Below are 18,274 nucleotides of genomic sequence, written 5' to 3'. Positions count from 1 at the left end.
TTTATTCTATGCATCATCTTAACGGTCAGAAAAGTGCATTTGCATAAATGTGCTCTCGTTTCTTCAATTAATTTTCTCGTCGCTGGATAATTAAATTATTCGGTTGCATTATGTAATCGTGAAAAGAATTTTATTTAAATTTATTTAATTAAATGCGTAACTTATAATAACATTAATTAGATTTCTCAAAAAATTCTTGTTTTAGGCTTGAGAAAAGGGATGCTCACATCGCCATTTTTTTATATTCTAAAAGCTAGTATGCAACGTGAATTGTAATTTGAGTACTAAGGCTTGGCAATATATTAGCAATGTACAATAGTTCAATTCATCTAAGAGCTTAAACGAATGAAAACATCATAACGAAAATTTGGGTTGCCCTAAAAACGTTAAAACCTACCGACGCAACGAAGCTACCTAATCTTCAGTGACCTTGATAAAATATGCCGAACCGTTTGGACCAATTGTGAGATTCGTCGGTTCCACAAAACGAGGTCGGCTAGACCTTGTATTATGAGCACAAGGGCTTTGCTCGGTTGAAGGATATTTCCGGGACTCGTTCAGCCTTGTGTAAGTTACCGCTCAAGGACTTTGAAAATGACGAATGAAGATCATTATTGTTTCTAGGTCCCCGGTCGCTCGTGCTCGGAATGCGAAAATATATTGCAAAATGTGCCGTAAAGTTTATTTCATTGAGTAGCAATTTAAACAATTAAGTTCAAACGTACATCATTATGTAATCACGTTTTCTAACCTTGCTAAATTAGCTTTCGTTGTATTCCGCGCTTGACTCATATTTGCTGCTAAACTTGCTACTAACCACCGAAATAAATTTCATTAATCGTTGAAATACCTATGGCAGTAAATTAAATATGTTTCGTAAGTCGGTATGAGCACAAATCATTTTTGAAGCTAAAAATATCGGTACGTTACTTAATACATTTCGCATAGAACATTTTAATCTACTTTAATAGATATGTCCTTTATCAACATTTGTTATCGGATTTGTCATCGTTTTACCTCGATCTAATTTGGTACCACAGTTCCACTATCTAACTGTATGTATCAATTTTAGGGTCATCTCTATATTATATCTATTATGGTTGGTATGGACTTTTCGGGTTTTTGTAAACATTTTATGTTTTTTTATTGATCACATTGATTGGTATCTGCTATATATAATTTATGATTTTAACCGACTTCAAAAAAGGATGATGTTCTCAATTCCACTGTGTTTTTTTATGTTTGTTACCTAATAACTTTTGAATGGGTGGTGAATCGATTTTGATGATTCTTTTATTATTAGAAAGCTCACACTTCCCGTGTGGTCCCATTTGAATTTAGTCCAGTTCTGATAATGGTATTCCATGAGAAAACCATATAAGTCTGAGATTTGCATTAAATACGTGCGCGACAAATAGATGAATAACTCAATATCACGAGAACCGATTTCCATGATTATTGTTTTTAGTGGCTATTAATTTGTTTTGGAACATTTTTTTTTCTATTTGAAGTCAGTTTTTTTTAAAACATGTCTATTTACAATTATTATAATTATAATAACATAATATGTTGTTTCTGCATAAAAATAATGTACAAATAATCCGGAGACGATAATAAAATATTTAACATAGAATTTATTTTAGAAATGAACAGTACTACTGCTCTATTTAGTCGTGCTTTAGTTAACACGTTGACTGCAATGTAGGTCACCGGTGCCCTACGCGGCGCACTGAAGTAATCATGTCGATTTTTGCTTTGCCTTCTTTTGTTTGTGTATGTTTTAGTCTTTTAGGTCTCTTAGAAATAGATTCATTCTCAGTATCTTTGGATCCGTTTTTCCCAGAGTTGTGGTAGGACCTCTTGTGAGTCCGCACGGGTAGGTACCACCACCCCGCCTATTTCCGGTTTGAAGGGTGGGGCAGCCGTTGTAACTATACTGAGATCTTAGAACTTGTATCTCAAAGTGGGTGGCGCATTTACGTTGTAGATGTCTATGGGCTCCAGTAACCACTTAACACCAGGTGGGCTGAGAGCTCGTCCACCCATCTAAGCAAAAAAAAATGTCTACTAGATATGCCGGCGCCTTAGTAAGAAGAAATCGACATAATTACTTCCTACATGGCAGACAACGTATTAAACAAAAAGTGAGAAAAAAGTTATCTAATTAAAAGTATTTTTAGAGTCTCATCTCGCTGTTTTTATTGTCATTACATTATTTCCGACGTTCCGAACACTTTACTATCATCGTTGTGGACAAATAAGATTAAGAAGCTACATGTTAATCCAGAAAAAAAGTACCAACGCTCTGAGAACGTTACTAGGCCTATGAAAAATAATTGAACATTTAGCATGTTATAAAACAGTAAAATTAATCTAAATGAGTTAGTCACTTTAAAATACACGATAAAACAATGTGATTCGAAAGTCTTGGAACACGTAAAACGAAAACAATACCCAGATGAAGAGTATTAAAGTTTAAGAAGAAAAGTTTTTGAAATTGATGATATATTTGAACGTGTAGATGTAACGAATCGCCTCAGGCGAAGTGCACACACACAATTCTTGCATCCGCGAAACGTTGACATACATTGAGCCGCTGATCGATTCTTATTCGACTGAATATCACCAAATGCAAGTTCTTAAAAAACAAAATTGTTTTCCATACGATACATCGACTTTTAAATACAATAAAATAATATCGGAAAACATAAAGTTTATTTTTGCGGAACAAATTGGGGTTCAGAGTAAAGATTTTTCAAGAAACCAGAATTCATTGATTGGCTCGCAAATATTTCAGGCTTACATTTTATTGATGAGTAGAAAATAAAGAAAAGTCTGGGTATGTAATAAGAAAAAAAAATAAGACAGGATTTTCTCAAAATACCCTTTGTCAGTATGCTTAAATAGTAAAGAAACCTTTGGCTTATGATGTTTAAGATTGATAAGCACTCGTGCACATCTGTTCAACTAAGCAAATAAATAATCATGTTTTAATATAATGATAATATGTATATTTTATGATAATAATTTTGTCTTTATGAAGCGAAGCTGCTGCATAATTTAGAGCTCGAACGTCATTCTATGAATTCTGAAAAAACGCTATCGTCATTATGACCTTTAACTTCCTTACTATAAACTGAACGAATTTCTGAAGATTTTAAATGTTAAATGTAAAATATAGCTTCAGCGAAAAGTATTAGTAAGTAAGTTAATTAAAGCATAAAGTTTCGCTTCTTACAGACGCCAGGCGAAATAGTATTTTTTCACGTTTTTCTTTGGTATTTCGCGAATCGTGGACATAATTATAAATCTACTTTTACGGCTTATAATCCGTTGCCATTAAAACTATAAAATATGTTATATCATCGGAAATAACATGATTGAAAATAAAATGCGCGAGACGAAACAGTAAATGTAGTTTTAAACAATATGTTTCTTTAATGATAGTATGAACCTTTTGTTTAGTGAATACAAAAAAGAAACTAATGTATAATTGTTAGAATAGATTTATTAAAGATTACAAGTGAAGATGCAATAACTATGAAATACTACTTTATTATCACATACTATAATATCAAATATCGATCAGCATGCATGTAAGTTTGTTTTGTTTAATTAGATTTCAAAAGACCCACACTTCCTGTATGAACACTTGAACAGGTATGTCGACGAGACATAGTACCTACGTACATACGTTTAAAAAGCTTAGTTCGTCTAAGTGAATCATAATGCGTGTGTTTAACGAAAAACATACCCTAAAGCCATGAAGTTGAAGTTGCAAACGCATTGATTATTGTTAGTACGGGACGGGTCAGTATTCAGCGGTTAACTTACTCGTCTGCAGGGCATCGACCTCGGATAGCACGCGGTCCTGGTTCTCCTGGACGCTTGTACTGTCTCGTCGACCGACAAGCTTTTGAGGACTGCAATGGTACGTTTTTTTTTCTGTTCATAATAATAATAAACACAATCATAACGTTTAAGAACGATGCCATGATCACATCGTACAATAGCTATGCTAATTTTGTTTAAAATATTACGTCAAGGGAATTCTCCTTAGAGTTTTCAATTTTCCTCAACTGCTCAATGAGTTCGTATGTTTACAGACGATTATTACAGATTATTCAATTTATATAGTGTGAACCATAGGTAGTATTTGTAGCGGTGTGTATATTCTCGATTCTAAAAGTCTAACGTTCTAAATATTTATTTTTTTAGACATTCGCATTCAAATCTTTGAAAGTATACAAATATTTTTCATCCAAATCATAGTTGCAAAATTATAATGACGTATGAAAATGAAATAAAAATAACTCTACAAAATAAATGTTTCTTTAAACGTTATAATTTAATAAAAATCTAACAGATTTTTTTCCCGATTAATCACAGCTTTGAAAATGAATTTTTAAAGTAACTTGTTTATCTTAAATAATGAGGTATAATGAGTACATTTGTATTTTGGAATGTATTTTTATTACCTTGTTAGACAGACTTGTGCATACAGACGCATTTATTATTTCTAATTTTATTGTTAACGCTCAGGAACTTTATTTAATTTTATTTATTGCCTCAACAGGCAGACGAGCATACGGCCCATCCGATGATGAGTGGTCACTGATGCTCAAGGATATCAGCAATCAAGAGTACAGTTGAACCGCTGCCTTCACACTGGGAGTCATTCGGAGCTCGATTAAAAAAGGACCCCTCATAGCGCTTGGGAAACACGGTAGAGGAAGAGACTTCGTTCCAAAGCCGGATGGTACGTGACAAAAAATCTCTGTAAACGAACTGTAGATCGCTGCTGTATTTTCAGTAATATGCATGAACCCCTGCTCTGTGCTAATGGCAGTTGTTTCCCACCTCTAGTTACTGCTTACTACTTTTTATACTAAATAGTATATACAATAATTTAAAAAATGACAGAATCATTTCAAACAATTACTTAAAGCACTCCCTATAACACATGATCAAAGTCCCCTCTGTAGATCTCTAGGTATTTGGGTCCTCTAGGACAATCCGTGAAAACGGGATTAACGACAATGGAAATAAATAAAAAAGGGATGTTTAAAAACTGTGCGTCATTAGTATTTCGTTTACATATTTTTTATACACGTGACCTCCACGTCTTTGACGCGAATAACTCAGGGGTCGCGACCCCCAGGCTAAAAAACAATTTTCTAAACCATCAAAAAACAAATTTATCTTTACCATAAAATCAAAAACTTGAGTAATGTGAAAGTGTATAAAGTTACTTAGCTTTATACAGCAGCTAACAGCAGAAAAAAAAATCTGAATATCTTCTATGGATTTTGTCGGTTATATGTAATGTGTCAATTATTAGCTAATGTAACGTATCTTTTACCTACATATATTGGCTACCTTAAAAGAATATCACAAAAATTTACAAAATTCTTAAAACATATTCTCGTTTTTTGTCACTATTAAAAACTAAGCAGATTTGATGTGTGCGGTATTCTTATTACGATCATAATAAAAAAATCAATTCAATTAATCGAAGGATAATTCAATGTCTTCAATTGAGGCAATTGACGTGTCCTTATTGAACTCCCACTTTATAAAATGTAACAAATATCTGGTAATAAGTGGTAGGACCTCTTGTGAGTCCGCACGGGTAGGTAACACCACCCCGCCTATTTCTGCCGTGAAGCAGTAATGCGTTTCGGTTTGAAGGGTGGGGTAGCCGTCGTAACTATACTGAGACCTAAGGACTTATATCTCATGGTGGGTGGCGCATTTACATTGTAGATGTCTATGGGCTCCAGTAACCACTTAACACCAGGAGGGCTGTGAGCTCGTCCACCCATCTAAGCGATAAAAAAAAAGAATTAGTGAAAAATATTTAAAAAATTAAAAAGAGCAAATATAAAAGCGTCGAATAGTTGAAACCAAACACGGGAATAACTTGTTGTATAAATAAACACTCCGTTATATCTTGATAATAAACGTACAAATATCGTGTCAACAACCAGACGCGAACAGGGTCATTATGAAAATTTATCGTCACAGGTCCAATAATTAAAAATTAGTTAATGCGGTTTTGTGTGATGTGGCGTATTGCAAATCAGGTTATCGATTTGTAGTAGTTTAGTGACACAGGCCGGACAACGACCCTATAAAGCCAACGAACACAGCAGTGCACCACCAATATTGGTGCTCAAACCGTTTCTATAAATAATTATGATAAAATTTGAATATACTAGAGGGGACCTCAGTAGTCGAAATTCGACTATAATTAAATGAAATTGTAAGTTTGTACACTATCATGATTGTATTTTATACTTCTATAATCACAAATTTCGCCAAGGCTACTTACTCTATAAAATAATATTAATAAAGACAAACAATATTTAATCTATTCTCAATTTGACCACAGTCGTCAAGAACAAAAGTTTGACAATAAATAGTATATATGCGTGTGTGCGTCAAATACATGGTATGTAGTGTGTGTAATGTTTTCTTTATTGATTTAATGTATCTTTTATGCATTATTTAAAAAAAAAATTTGCATTGTGCACTTCTTCTCTATATTCTCTATAAGTGTGGAAAATTTCATAGTCCTCCGTCCGCGCAATTTTCGTAAAAAGGGATACAAAGTTTTTGCTTCACGTATATAGATTAATCTGTCTCTGTGCAGTTGTGCACGTTATATCTACAACGGTTGAAGGTTTCATTAATGTATTGAGCAAGCTGTCAGTTGTGTATTTCAATTAAAACCCACTGATAAAACCAACGTCAATGAATTGTTAATGTATAATTATATAGATGCAGTGTGCATTGCGTTGGTGAAGCATGCCTGTGCTGTAGAAAACTTCGTGTCTAGCACGTGTATAGTAAAAGATAGCGTGGCTCTTAATATTTAAGGTTCGTATGTGAAAAAAATGAACATTAAAGCTGACATCTCTGTGTGATGTTTTGTTTATCTGTATGCATGACTTTAATTATGATGATTCTGAATAATAACGAAAAGAAACTTTGTAAAGATAAAATAAAATAAAATAATAAAATACATAAACTATAAAACTGGAAAAAAGCAATTAAATTTGAAAAAAAAAAACATTAATAAATGTTGTTTAAGTACTTTTAATTCAAAATAAAAAGTAGAAAAAAAAGGAATAAATAATTCAAAAATCGGTTATAAAATTTGATGTTTTACGTGAAATAGTTATTCACTAAGCTCCAAAATATCTTATCATGTCACCGTAATAGCTTATCAACATGATGGCTTGCCTAATAGCAAAAACTATAAACATTACAAGGGTAGTTATAAAAACAATAATAAATTTTATCTAAAGTAATATTGGCACAATTAAGTTATAACGATTCGCATTTTTCAATAGATGTTTTTCTGTTGCTTTTTACAGACGTACGATACTAGCCATTTTCGTTTTTTTTTTAATTAGAAATACAAGAGTATGTCCTAAATTTTATACAAAAGAATATGAGATGTATGAACATCGTACAAATATTGAATATCCATACAAACTTGAATATTCTACAAAATAAAACCGCTTAAATAAATTGGAACAAGCTCTTTTAATATTAACAATTTAGATACGATTGAGAAACCACGTAACTGTGATGAAAAATTTTCTGTACTTATATCTCGTTTACTCGTGCTGCTCGTGAAAATGGTACCTCGCAATTTCTTATCTGACAATGTTAAGCGCGGGCGGGGTCTCGAAATACGACTAGGAGGTCGACCGGGAGGGGGCTGGGTCACGAATTTACGGATACGGGTGCTCTCGACCCCAGCTTGGTTGGTAAGTGTGCCACCGATGTATGTAGGTTAACATCGGACGCGCTCGATACGCCACCGCTGCTGTTGTCGACCACCTAACCTAGATCAGGGTACGGAGAGATCGCTTATGAAATCTGGCGCACGCCGACTGCATAAATGAAATGCCACACTAAGTGATGTTTGATTTAATTTGATACAGCGTCAGTACAAATCTGAACTAAAGTGTTCTCACTAATATTGAGCCATTTTAATAGGTAACATTTGACGTCTGTCAGTTTTATCTTCATAGTGAGGTGACCTGCTTAAAAACATCGATTAAAATGAATGAATCGATACTGACTTGAAACATATGTGAATTTTAAAAATCATCAGGCGAATCCCTGTCTCATTATTATTTTTTCTTTCGTAAATTTAAATAGCAAAATAAGACGAGTACATAATTTAACAAAAATATTGCATTTCCCCACTGCTGTCAGCACTCAGAGATATTATTAATTCATTTTCAATTATATTGTCTATTTTTTTATCTATTTTAGTAAATTTTTAAAACCGTTTTCGATAAACGCAAACGTCAATTGTGTTTGTCCTTTTAAAGCTTTTACTGATGTAGTTTGTAGTGAACGATTTCATTTTTAGAGCAAATATTTTGTTTGTTATTAAACTGTCTTATATACATATATGTATAAACAAAAGAATTTTCTTATTGGTTTCTGTAACTATTGTTCTTATGATAATCGTCAAACTTCGTAACGCCCAACAATTGCTTGTGAAATTTTTGGTGACATAACTTGACTGCGGTTACCTAACCATTGCGATAATTTAAGTTCATTTGTCTACCGTTTTTACTTTTCGAAACTTGCAATAAGGATTAAATTTCTTTGGTGTCTTTTAACATTTTTGTACATTACCAAACAAATTGCTTGTGACGTAAAGCTTACGATTCCAAAATGTTGGTCCAAACATTAATGCTGAATTTAAATATATATTTTTTGATATTTACGCAGATTAATAAATTTTGAGGGTTTGAATTTAGTATTTTTTTTTTTGCTTTTTGAAGTTATTCGTCAATACGTTATTCCATAAATAACTTCCAGTTTACACAAGATAATATAAAATATAAAATTCGAATGAAGAAAAATGCTACAAATACGTCACTGCTAGGTACTTACTACTCAATCGCTAATAAACGTAAGTTCGCCGAAGAGCGTGACCGTATGTAACACTGTTTCTAAGCCGAGCTGGCGAAATTATGTCACACTCTCTATGTAGCAGTTATTGTAACACGAATTGCAAAAGTCGCGAGGCTAGCGGATACTGATTATACTGTTCAAGTCGTTCAGAAATATTGCGGATGTCTGAAATAGGAATTTGAATTTTAAAAAAAAACAGATATGATAACCTGTGCCACAATATGAGCTATTTTTTAAATAATAGCCTTGTATCAATAATAACCTAAATTCAATCACCCAGTAAATTTATGAAATTGTCCATATTGTAAAACAAAATTAAGTACAGTGATGGAATTTCAATTTCGTAGGCAATATTTCCATTAGAACCCGTTAATTAGGGTGCTCTTTAGCAATCGCTTCTTAGCCTTGCAGAATATAGGTCGAAACATCTGGAATAACTTAATTGAACATCCGTAAAAATCTTGCTTCCTATTTAGTAAGGCTTGGTGATACAAATATTACATAGAATAGTTCGTCATATAATTATAACATAGAGGAAAAGTTATTATTTAAATAAACTAGCTTGTTCTTTTCAAAAAATGTAAATGTACTCGTATTGTCTAGTTTTGAAAGCAGCATGTTACGATGATTGATCACAAAAAATATACCTTCTCTTAAAAGACGTTCAACCTATAATTTTCTCTAAAAAAAAGAAATGTCTGAAACAAACGTTTAATTTTTGCTTTCAAATTTCTGCTTCATTAATTTTAGAGATGAACAGTAGTAGCGTTTCGTAACAAATTCATTAGGTACCTATTCTATGTAATACAACATTTTTGCAAATACAAACTCGTAACCAAGTTAATGTGCAAATAAATAAATTTAGTATTAGTTCAATTAATTGGTTGTCTAGGTAATAATAGCTAAACAGGTTGTTAAATCTATATTTTCCAAATTAAATATTATTTTATGTGTTATAATAATGTAGTATAATAAAACTTAAATGTTATTCTAAAATAAGAACATGCCAAATGACCATGCTATTGTTAGGCTAATCGTTTTTCAATTGCCTGTTAATATAAATATAGTTGACTAGTTGACCCGGCAGACTTCGTTAGTGCCTCAATCGATAAATAAAAGACCTAAGTTTTTGTATAAAATAGACTTAAAGAAACAAAAGGAATCGTCCGACAGGGGGACACATCAAAGGAACAACAAAATTTGTTATTTTTATTTAATTCCGAGCATTTTCATATTTATCTACCTTTTAAACTTTCTCTGGACTTCTACAAATAATTTAAGACCAAAATTAGCTAAATCGGTCCACCCATTCTCGAGTTTTAGCGAGACTAACGAACAGCATTTCTTTTTTTTATATATATGTAGATTTATTAAGACACAGAGGATAAAAAAAATGTCCGAAGTTATGGTAGGTTTATATTTGGTGCTGCCTGCTTGCGGACCGCTTCAGTCACGATACGGCCAATTGTGCGCACCGATTTCAAAATGAAAGTACCGCGCGCATCTAGGACGGTGAACGTATTCCTCGCCGAGATCTCTTGCAATTCATCAGCGACCAGGTAGGCACTCTGTTAGAGAATGCGGCAAAGCTAGATTATTTGATATTCGTAACTTCAACGTTTATTATAAATAACCACACCGCCGCTATTAGTGAGAAACTTTCGAACTAGATAGTTTCTAATTAAAAGATATTTTATGTAGGTAGTAGTATGGTGTATCGTAATGTTTTTGTTTGGTTAAAAAATAAATATGCACAGAGGTAGTAAGTAAACAAAGTAGTGATGATTTTTTTTATATTTTACTTGTTTTACCAAAGTAAAAGCTAAAACTAATAGTAGTATACAAAAAAAGTATTATAGATATCTGAATTGATTGATCAGCAATGCTGTAAACAAACCACTTTACCGAAAGAACTGAAATTTTCATAACAAGTTTACTTTTCATAACATATGGAAGGTTTTTTTAATATTATAAATAACTTTAAGCATTTAAAGGTATTAAAAATAATAATAAACGATGATGCCACTTTATAGAATTTTAATTAAAAATACAGATTGTTTTTGCATTAGGTAAGTCGTCTATGGAAGAAGGATATGTAGCCCCATATAAACTATATGAACTAAATATATTTGGACACGTTTGAAACCTTTAGGTAAACGTTTGCTAAATATGTGTTTTTGAACACGTTATTCTCAGAAACCAACGATTTTCAAACATATTTAATACTAAGTAAATAACGTTTTAATTCAGGCTTCGTTTAATCTAAACAACTTACTACGTGCGATCTAAATTCCAAATGTAATTTGGGAGACGCTGAGCTACTTTCTATATCAAAATAAAATATTTTTTTAAGTTTATTGTAGAGTGACCAAAATAAACTTTATTTGAGTCAAAAAGCGTTTATAACTTTTAATCTTCACTTATTGATGTGATCGAAAAATACATTAGGTATGTCCAGTTAAGAGTTATTTGACGGTCAGTTTTAGAAGGGTGTTACGAAAGTCGAATGGGGCGTGAAATCGTCGGATACCACGTCTCAACTGCACCGCGCGGCGAGCAACGTTCTGCGGTTATATCACACGAGATATCGTAACTTTTGCTCGTTACTTTTGTTCGCTGTTCCTAATAGAAAGTGCACCAGCCTCTCGCCTTTCTTAAACTATTTATTGCTTTCAGATCTCGTTTCCGACTAGTAGTACTGTATATAAATTAAATATTTCTCTTGGCTTTCGATTTGAACTATTTGGTTTTACGCAAACGTATAGTTGGATAGATGTAACGATTTCATCGATATAAAAATATAGGTTTGAAAAATTTTTTTAAACAGAATAACGATATACGAATAACATTTTAAATAGCATCAGCTGTTACATTGTAAATCCGACACTGACTAATCACATTTCAATGACAATTGGTGAGCAAGGTGACCAAATTAAAAGACGGGTGGAACTTATTTCAAACGAAATCAATCACCATGTTTCGCTAACTCGTTTTCTTGTAGACTTGTGTACATTTTCATGTGGACTTTTTATATTGGATTTAAACGTAACCCCATGATGAGCTGGACTTGAATTTAGCCAATTTTTTACCACTAATGTAAATACATATTTTTTTATATATTAAAAACATGGTATCTGTACAAAACCATGTACTTGTTTAAATTAATTAACACCTTGGCATACGTAACCAATCAAAGACCCTTTTAAAACTTTCGTAAGTGATTCACATTTTTTAATAAAACTTTCTTTGACTCAAACTGGAACTGAAATTACAATACCAGTGAAATCGTAACATCGTAGTTTTGAAAATAACTCTGTGTCACATGTCACACGTGTCACCGACGCAGCCGCTGCTACCGAGGTTTGGATCGTCTTAAGAAAATTCGCTTGGATACGCTGATTTTTTAGTTGCTTTTTGTTCCTTGGCTTAATTCTGGAGTGTCAGTAAGGTTACATTACCTTCCATTTCAAAATCGTAGAACTCTTGTACTGTTTGCCATGCGTGCGGTCTATGTTAGGGTACGCAGTTTAAAAGATAATTTGTATAAGCAGTTCAAACATTTACCGTGTCACACAATTCTATTTGTGCGGCCCTATACTGCTTTGCGACCTCCGCATCTATATATGTATGTTCCTATAGCTGGTAATGTACTCATTTATTTTGCTTGATTTCATGGCCACTTTTTTAAAGAAGTAAAATCATTCAAAATACAAAGTTATCATGCGAGTCCTCCAGTACGCCTCCTGTTACACTAAAAAGTAAAATTAGATGTGAAATGTATTGATGTAGCGCCGATCGCTGTAAAATGGTCCCACACTTATTCACATACTGTCTTTGATATAGGGACAGCTTACTGAATAAGCCGGTTACTTTCATCGTCTCTTGGTGTTTTTTGTGATTCGATAACTATTTTTACATATCGACCATTCTTTATTTTACGCAATACCCGAATCACATACACACTTTTTGCATTTACTGATAAAATTGTGTCACTTCTCATTAATATTCTTAAGTTGCCCAGCTTTTTAGTGCTCGTTATTAGGAATTTTCAATGTATTCAGTACCTTCCATATTTCCTCTTATATGTATATCCCGATTTGAGTCATATGCTTCATAGGTGCTACATGTAGAAGAATGATAGTTTAAAATTATATTTATAAACGAATAGACATGATAATACGATTGTATAGAAAAATAAAATGCAACAGTACCAAAATACACACAATTTGCTTTTTTATAAAAAAAAGACCGTGTCCCATCGCAATAATTTTGTAATTTCAAAGTGCGTTAAGAAGAACACACTTCGTCACACGACTCTGATGAACTAATGAGTCTTTGTGATATACGGCTGTATCTAGACGTGCGTTCTCTCAACCTACTTCTTGAATGCCGCTGACTATCACCGTGAAATCGACTTTATAATAAAGAAAATAAAGATTAAATCATCATTTATTCGCAAACGTTCTCAATACTACATTTAGGAACAGCCGTAGCTGCGACGATGCAAATTAAACCCTGCGTTGTTTATATGATGGGTGATATTCTACTATTTCTTACATTTGAACACAGTACATGCTTCGTTCAACCATGAACTCCTTTGAGGAGCGTCCCGTGTTGAGACCTCAATTTTTTAACTCTCTCACTTATTGGTCAATCGGCATGACATTTGTATGGTAATGTTATTTTGGTTCTATCAATTGGTCATTGCATTAATACTGTAGCCTCCACCGCACTATTGACGTGTTTATTACATCTCAAATTCAATATTTTGTACATAGTATTTTTTTTATAATCAAAATATTATTGGTTATTTTAACTATGCAACTCTGTGCATTGATTTATATATATTCTCCTCTTTGTCTTATGTAGTGTGATAGAATATTTACTCACACACACGCAACCGTCGGTCTGTAAAAGTAAGAGTGTCAAGGCGGCTTAAACATAATTTATTGATTTTATGCTCGTAATGAGTTTGTATGCTCCAACTTTTATTATTGAAAAAATCTTATTAATTTTTATTTACATTATCATTAAACTCACCTACTGACCTACTGCCACAATAGATAGTTGATCAAAATGGCAACACTCATGCAATATCTTAGTTCTCAAGTTAGATAACAATCTCGTTTATTTTTATTTTTATTTTCAAAATATTTTGTTCATTTAATCTTTGTCTATTTCGTTTGTTGTAGTCTTGTTATTAATAAACGCCTCAGGAATTAGAACTACTCAGAATTAAAATATTTTGAAAAATACATATTTTATATCGGTACAGTTATTAAAGTTTGTAAAAACTAATTCATAAAAATTTTCAAAGTTCATCCAAATTCAAAATTATACGCTTTACTAAAATTCAAATTAATGTTTGTTCCAGATTTTTCCTCTAAACCTCTCCAAGTCTCAAAGTGTCACAAAAGTGTAAGTACAATTAAAAAATTCAAATAGAACCGAAAGTGTAGTCTTCGCCTTAATTAATTAGATTTTAAAATGGCGAAGTTCCAGAAGATGTTACTACGACGATTACATTAAGAAAAATTTAAATAGAATATGTTAATTAAAAATGAGAACCTCTATTAAAACAATTTTTTTGTGGCTCAGGATGGGTAAACAAGCTCACTGCCCGCCGGGCGTTGTGTTGCTAAAGCCCACAGACCTAATGTGATGCAAGCTATCTTCAGACACGAGGTTAAAGTCTGAATTATAGTGAATAGCAGATGTCACAAAAAAAAAAAAAAACGGAGCCTAAACACGTTATTGTTTCACGGCAGAAATAGGTAAAATATGGTAGTTAGTAGCTTCGCACAATGCATCTACCGTCAGCAGCGGGCTGTGAGCTCATTTGCTCAATAGTCCATGCTTTTGTTTGCAAAAAGGTATACCCAGATTCAGGCTCTAGTTTGTTAAGATCAGTTTTGGAAGTTATTACATAATGCGAATTTTCCATTAGTTTCTTCAATAACATTTTAATTTTAAAGCGCTCTGTTAATTTGTGTTAAACATATAGCAGGCACTTACTGGTCAACACTGGTTCAATGATTGTGTAAACGCAATATGGAGATTTCTCAATCAGGTGCATCTCATTCAATCGTCATGCGTGAGAGTCGGATTTCCCAATGTCTATCAGAGAGGAGGGTTCTTATTGCGGCTGTTTCCCAATAGAAAGTCCTCAAATGCAGGAAGCACACTGCAGCAGTGCACGTGCAGCATCTAACAGAATCTGGAGGGGCGCCGGCCGATGCACTTTCATGCCGATGACGTCACAGCGTACCTTTCGTCAGCGCCATGCCGCAGCCCGTAAGAGTTATTACGCAATGGACGCACGCTACTTAACTTTCCAATTTCGACAACGCGCTATTGTGCAGCGCTTTCAAATTTGACTATAGCGCCGTCGCTAGCGCTTTCATGCATTTCTCTCCTTCTGATCACGACTGAAAAACGCTCTAAATGCGGAGTGCAAAGGCAACTATACTGGAGATGCACTTTCACTATTGCGTTTACCTCTCATCTGAAAATTGGAACTGTTGTTTTTGTTTCACCATACACACATGATTTCACCGAAGATCTAGAATTGACAGAGTTAATGTCTAATAAAAGATGCTCTGAATTTAAAAAATCTTTTAGTATTTTTTTATCGGCTAGAAGTGAATATGACATTTAGGACAAATCAGCAATGAAAGGAGCCAGTCTAGTTATACTGATGCGGGTTTCACAATAGTGGTTTCGCGGATAAATTTGAAAGTTATTCTTAGTTAAAAGCACGCGTGTCAGACGCCAGTGGGCGCTTTAGGGTTTTCACTTAATCGTTATGTGAGCTTTATCAGTACGAAACTTCGTCGAAACATTGCTTCTTTGTACGTAAAGAGTACAGTTAAATTTAAATTATTTAATTTGTATCTGAAACTGGAATGAATACAATAGAAAACTGAACGTATTAAGGAACGTATTATTTTTACTGGTGGTAGGACCGCTTGTGAGTCCGCGCGGGTAGGTACCACCGCCCTGCCTATTTCTGCCGTAAAGCAGTAATGCGTTTCGGTTTGAAGGGTGGGACAGCCGTTGTAACTATACTGAGATCTTAGAACTTATATCTCAAGGTGGGTGGCACATTTACGTTGTAGATGTCCATGGGCCCCAGTAACCACTTAACACTGCCCACCTAGTGTGAGCTCGTCTAACCATCTAAGCAATAAAAAAAAAAGTTACCAAAGATTCAAAAATCTTTATCTTCGATATCAAGGCAACATGGCTGGTTTTTATGTTGCATATGTATATTAGACCATATCATTAACAACCAGTATTATTGGATATTTTCGTTTTTATCTGGAGAACATACATCTCTACTGCTAGGCTATCTGTTTTAAGAACAGTGTTTCTGTAGGTAGAAGAGTCATCACATACGATAAAAACATTTGGTTGAGTATCAAGATGGAAGTGACACGTGTTCTTATTCTAACCCACATTTAAAATCTGATTTGACTAACAAACGCTGTTTGTAATTAAAATACATATTCCAAACTGTCTTAACTTAGAAACATTTCATAAACATCAATTATTATCGAAATATTTTCATTGAAGAAAGCGTTTAGACGAACTTCATTGATGATGAACTTAGTTGATTGTCACGTCACTCTCGTTAAAGTTCTGTGTTCTTCGTTATCAAGTTAATTTTCTCGCAGATACTGATATAATTATCTGCATTGCTGTTTAATGTCTCTGTAAAACTAAACAAAGCTATTAAGATCTTAATAGCAATGATTAAAGGAAAATAATTGTAGCAAAAGTAAATACCTGATGAAGTTTCTAGTGATTCATTGACAGAAATTACTTACATGATTCATTTATTTACAATTGAGTGGACGTATCTGTAAAAAGAAGAAGTGGATTTTGTATTTGCTCTACTATATTAAAATATTCAAAAGAACATCTATTTTAAACATTCAATGAATACTAAGCGTTGATTTTTTCTCCTACCTAATCGTTGGTAGCCTAAGGGGCTATGCTAACTACATGCAGACTGGTAGGTGAGCTCAGGGGGCTTAATCTGGGAGCACTTGCTAACACGCTAGTCCTAGCAAAAGAAATTATTAGATTAGAATCTAACCACTGAAAGGCTCCGGTGAGAAACTCATTGCGAAGAAAAATTATAAGTGAAATAATATGACCCACAGGAGTTTCAATATAGAGTGCAAGCTCTGCGTTGCGGATAACATCTTATATCATAAACACAAATATCTACATCTTTCTTGAACTAATATTGTGAAGAAAGATATTATGTTTTTATACATATATGTTTGTTTCAATTAGCATTAACAGACATCTTAGTATTAGGGGTTAAAGTATGAAATTGTCGATTTGCACTGAAAAATTGAAATTCGTTTTTTTTCATTTAACATATTTATTTAATCAAAGTATCTACCATTATTATCTATAACATTGCTGTCATCCTTCCAAGGTCAATCCATCCTGCCAAGGTCATTTATGCCTTTGCGATAGAACTCTGGTGATCTAGATTCTACAAAATTTGTGAAAGCATTTTGTACTGCCTCCTGGAAAGAAACCTTTTTATCACGTAGAAAATTGTCCAAATCACGAAAAAAATGGTAGTCCGGAGTCCGTCGAGTACTGAGGGTGACGAATGGTTTCTAATTGCAGTTCCTGTAGATTTAAAACGGTTTCTCGTGCTGTATGAGGTCTCGCGTTATCAGGGAGCAATAATGGTGAAGATCGATTCATGTTTTGGAGCTGTTTAACTGCAAGTTTTGCTATCATTGCTCGGAGTTTGGCACAGTAGACATCTGCCGTTATTGATTGGTCAGATCGAAGAAAGCTATAGTGAAGAACACCATGCTGAGACCAGCAAACAGTTGCCATTACCTTTTTATTCAAATTGTAGTTCAGTAAGGCTAATTTTCCAGTGAGATAATTTAGAACTCGTCTTATCATGAAGAATAAAACACCTCATGTTGGCACTCGTCTAGTGCCCACATCGGGTATGGGTTCAGAATGCACATTCATTCTCATCGGTTGGTGATGTCTTTGATCTTCGGTAGTCACTCAACAAAAGTTGGACTGAGGTATTCTCCATTCGTCGAAAATGCGGGTAGTGGGTCGAGTGCCCATTTAACCTTTTTATGAAAGAAACAAACTTATAGTTTATTATACTATACAAATTCACAACTGCAAAAGTACATGCGATAGTACATCGAGTAGCGAGAAATTAAAAGCCTGTAAGACGTAATAACACCGCAATGTCTACTGTCCGACTAGTCGCGCGCGGTTCTCTTAACAAGACGAAAATCGGTACTATATACCTTAGATAAACACA

General features: G+C 33.6%; 1 protein-coding gene and 1 long non-coding RNA gene across 10 annotated transcripts in view; one reads left to right on the top strand and one right to left on the bottom strand.

Moving 5' to 3' along the window:
- Nucleotides 1-18,274, top strand: part of rdx (BTB/POZ and MATH domain-containing protein rdx) — a 64,850-nt gene that overhangs the window by 5,996 nt on the left and 40,580 nt on the right. For 2 of the 9 annotated variants that reach the window (XM_028169972.2, XM_028169974.2), the window contains exons 2-4: nt 3,845-3,931; nt 4,577-4,759; nt 14,324-14,367. The exons of 1 other annotated variant lie outside the window; for it this stretch is intronic. In XM_028169972.2, coding sequence (XP_028025773.1) covers nt 4,757-4,759; nt 14,324-14,367 — 47 coding nt within the window. In that variant the 5' untranslated portion in view covers nt 3,845-3,931; nt 4,577-4,756. The remainder of the gene's footprint in view (nt 1-3,844; nt 3,932-4,576; nt 4,760-14,323; nt 14,368-18,274) is intronic. 6 more of the 9 variants (XM_089729853.1, XM_089729850.1, XM_089729854.1 and 3 more) reach the window with 3 other exon arrangements.
- Nucleotides 15,551-16,813, bottom strand: LOC149502334 (uncharacterized). The gene is made up of 2 exons (XR_016323564.1): nt 16,779-16,813; nt 15,551-16,670 (listed from the first exon to the last, which is right to left on the bottom strand). It is a non-coding gene; the product is annotated as an uncharacterized LOC149502334 (long non-coding RNA).

This window comes from Bombyx mandarina, chromosome 09 (genome assembly GCF_030267445.1).
Source record: "Bombyx mandarina strain Sakado chromosome 09, ASM3026744v2".
Classification (NCBI taxonomy): domain Eukaryota; kingdom Metazoa; phylum Arthropoda; class Insecta; order Lepidoptera; family Bombycidae; genus Bombyx; species Bombyx mandarina.
Note: the sequence above shows the minus strand (reverse complement) of the source record. Positions and strands in the feature narration are given on the sequence as shown.